The sequence below is a fragment of the Herpailurus yagouaroundi genome, unplaced genomic scaffold, assembly GCF_014898765.1.
Source record: "Herpailurus yagouaroundi ecotype Mexico unplaced genomic scaffold, PumYag 210, whole genome shotgun sequence".
NCBI lineage: Eukaryota > Metazoa > Chordata > Mammalia > Carnivora > Felidae > Herpailurus > Herpailurus yagouaroundi.
In genome coordinates, this window is record NW_024412441.1 from 15,266,892 (window position 1) to 15,269,818 (window position 2,927).

At 47.0% G+C, this 2,927-nt stretch overlaps 1 protein-coding gene across 1 annotated transcript; it reads right to left on the reverse strand.

The window, feature by feature from the left end:
• Positions 1–2,057: 2,057 nt before the first annotated feature.
• On the reverse strand, positions 2,058–2,707 carry LOC121016351 (ribosomal protein L18). Its single transcript, XM_040453865.1, has one exon. The coding sequence runs from the start codon at positions 2,670–2,672 to the stop codon at positions 2,106–2,108; it is 567 nt and encodes a 188-aa protein (XP_040309799.1). The 5' UTR covers positions 2,673–2,707; the 3' UTR covers positions 2,058–2,105.
• Positions 2,708–2,927: the final 220 nt, after the last annotated feature.

Below are 2,927 nucleotides of genomic sequence, written 5' to 3' on the forward strand. Positions count from 1 at the left end.
CACCTGACCTCCCAGAGACGTCTCTCTCATCTCTTTCCCTCCAGCCTCGTTCCCAGGAACATTATCTGAGCAGCAAATTCCTGGGCTAAGGTTATTAGATGTCAAATGCTTAAGGTGTCTTTTTTTGCCCGTGATGTTAGGTTGTTAATAAAGGACTCTTAAAGACTCAAATTCCAGCTGGTGACTAACTTCATTACCTCTGAGTTGGGAGACACGCTGGAGCATATGACCCAGATCTGGCCAAGGAAATGATAATGAGCATGATGACAAGATTACTAAAAATAATGGTTAATGTGTTTTAAATACTTGCTATGTACTAGGCAGTGTTCTAAGACCTTTGTATGTATTGACTCAGTCAATCCTCAGAGATAAGCACTGTTACCGTTATGATTGTATGGGCGTTGAAATAGAGACACAGAACTTTCCCAGACTCACATAGGTAGGAAGTGGAAGAAGCCTGTGTGTGAGCTCAGAGCCTGAGACCTTCTATGGTGGGAAATCTGCTGGGGTTTCTAAGGGAAAATTTTCTCCATGACAAAAGAGCAGCACAAGGCAAAAAACCATTTGCCCCCTTTTATCTTTCCTTGCATGTTCTTGATCTAAGGACCAATGGCAGTCATCCTGCAACCATGAGACAAGAAGCTTGAGGACGAAAGCCAAGAAGTTCAAGACAGTGGGATGAGAATGCAAACAGCCTGGTCCCCTGATGACCGTACTGAGTTGCTAAACCAAACTTGGGACCACTAATCTCTAAATAAACAATTATCCTTATCAGTGAACTACAGTTAGTCAGATCTTCTGTTACTTGAATCCAAAAGCTTCCTAATTGACATGAAAGTTGCCCACGTTGCACCTTTGAAAAGCCTCTCCACAGAGGCAGCCATATACCCTGCATCTTGCCAATAAAATATTCCAACCCTATTTTGGCCATTAGGTTACTGGTACCAGTTAAGTTCCATTATTTTATTTATTTATTTATTTATTTATTTATTTTTTTTTTTTAACATTTTTTTTTTTTCAACGTTTATTTATTTTTGGGACAGAGAGAGACAGAGCATGAACGGGGGAGGGGCAGAGAGAGAGGGAGACACAGAATCGGAAACAGGCTCCAGGCTCTGAGCCATCAGCCCAGAGCCCGATGCGGGGCTCGAACTCACGGACCGCGAGATCGTGACCTGGCTGAAGCCGGACGCTTAACCGACTGCGCCACCCAGGCGCCCCAAGTTCCATTATTTTAGCAAACAAGAATATTATCTTCAGGAGTAAGAGTTGGAAAAATACATTATGGTCACGATCCGTGATACAAATGTAACTTTCCCAAATATTGAACCCAGTTTCTTCAATGGACCAGCAGGGACTCACAGGGAGATGGTGATGGTGGGGCAGGATGCAAAACTGGATCTTAGAGCCCCACCAGAGCACTCTTCTTGGGGATGGCCATCAGCATTTTCTCTGAGGTTCTGAGTCATTATCCAGGAGAGCAAGGCCAGAGAGAGTCCTCAAGAGCCGTTGGAAGCTGGCAATTCTTTGAATTTCATGATTCTCGGTTGAAGGCCCATCCCCCACCTTCGGTTGAAGTTGAAATCAGGACTATCTACCTGCTTTACACCCACACTGAGGATGAATTCAGCACAATTCAGCCAAATCCACTATTTGGCTGAACCCAAATATTCAATACCCACACTATTCAATACAGCACAGTGTAATACAGCACAATGAACCCAACGACCAAGACTGGAGCAGGCGTGTGTGTGCATGCACACGTGTGTGTGTCCGCGCACATGCACGTGAATGAAGCTTCTGTTAGCGGCGTGCTCCTTCCTGGGTCATTTTTGCCATGGGAAGATTGCCACCTTCCTCATCAGCAGCTCTTTCCTCCAGGGTACTAGGAAGAAGTTGCAATCAACAGGGGAAAGGCGTGTCCTCTCACAGTGGGCTTTGCCACGGTCTGAGGTCCAGGGGCTTCTCAGCTTGAATGTCACCAGGCTTTTCTCTCCCTTTTTTAAGCTGATCACTTATACTTCTGTATAGACATTTTATTTATTTTTATTTATTTATTTTTTTTAACAGTCCAAATCTTTTTAATAACAAGGCAGGGTCTGGGGTTAGTTTTTGTAGCCTCGGCTGGCCCTGCGGCCTCTGGCGCGCTCGAACTTCCGGCCCTTGGATCGCACGTAGGGTTTGGTGTGGCTGTGTGGGGTCCCTGGGGCCTTGCCGAAATGCCTGTACACCTCTCGGCCCTTGCGCGGACCAGAGAGCAAGACGGTGCCACAGCCCTTGGGGGAGTCCAGGGCCAGCTGGTCGAAGGTGAGGATCTTGCCTCCAGCTTTGAGGATGCGGCTCCGGGCACGGCTGCTCACACGCAGTGCGCACACCTTCAGTTTGGGCACCTCCTGGACCCGCACGTCATCGGTTATCGTCCCGACAACCACGGCGGTTTTGTTTTCCCGGCCAGGCAGCTTCATCTTCCGGATCATCCGGGAAAGGGACAGAGGTGGCCGGTTGGTGCGACTCATGAACAACCTCTTTAACACAACTTGGTTAAAGGTAGAGTTGGTCCGTCTGGCCAGAAACCGGTACAGCTTGACCAACAGTCTCAGGTAGATGTCCTGGCTCTTGGGTTCCTTGCGCCGAACCTTTCGGTCCTTGTTGTGGCGGATGTCGACTCCCATGATGGCGCCTCCTGCTCAACCAGGTCCGGAAAAGCTGTATAGACATTTTAAAAACACTTGATTTTTTACAATACAACACATCATTCAACCCCTTTTTTTCCCATTAAGACGTTATTCTGTAACATCTCTTTGCTATTTTTAGGACCATTGATTTCTTTTTGAATCATTCTGCCTGCGTTATTCGTGATGTCCTCAGACAATACTTTTGGTCTGACTCTTCTATCGACACCTAGCAGAGGCATCCTGCCGATCAGT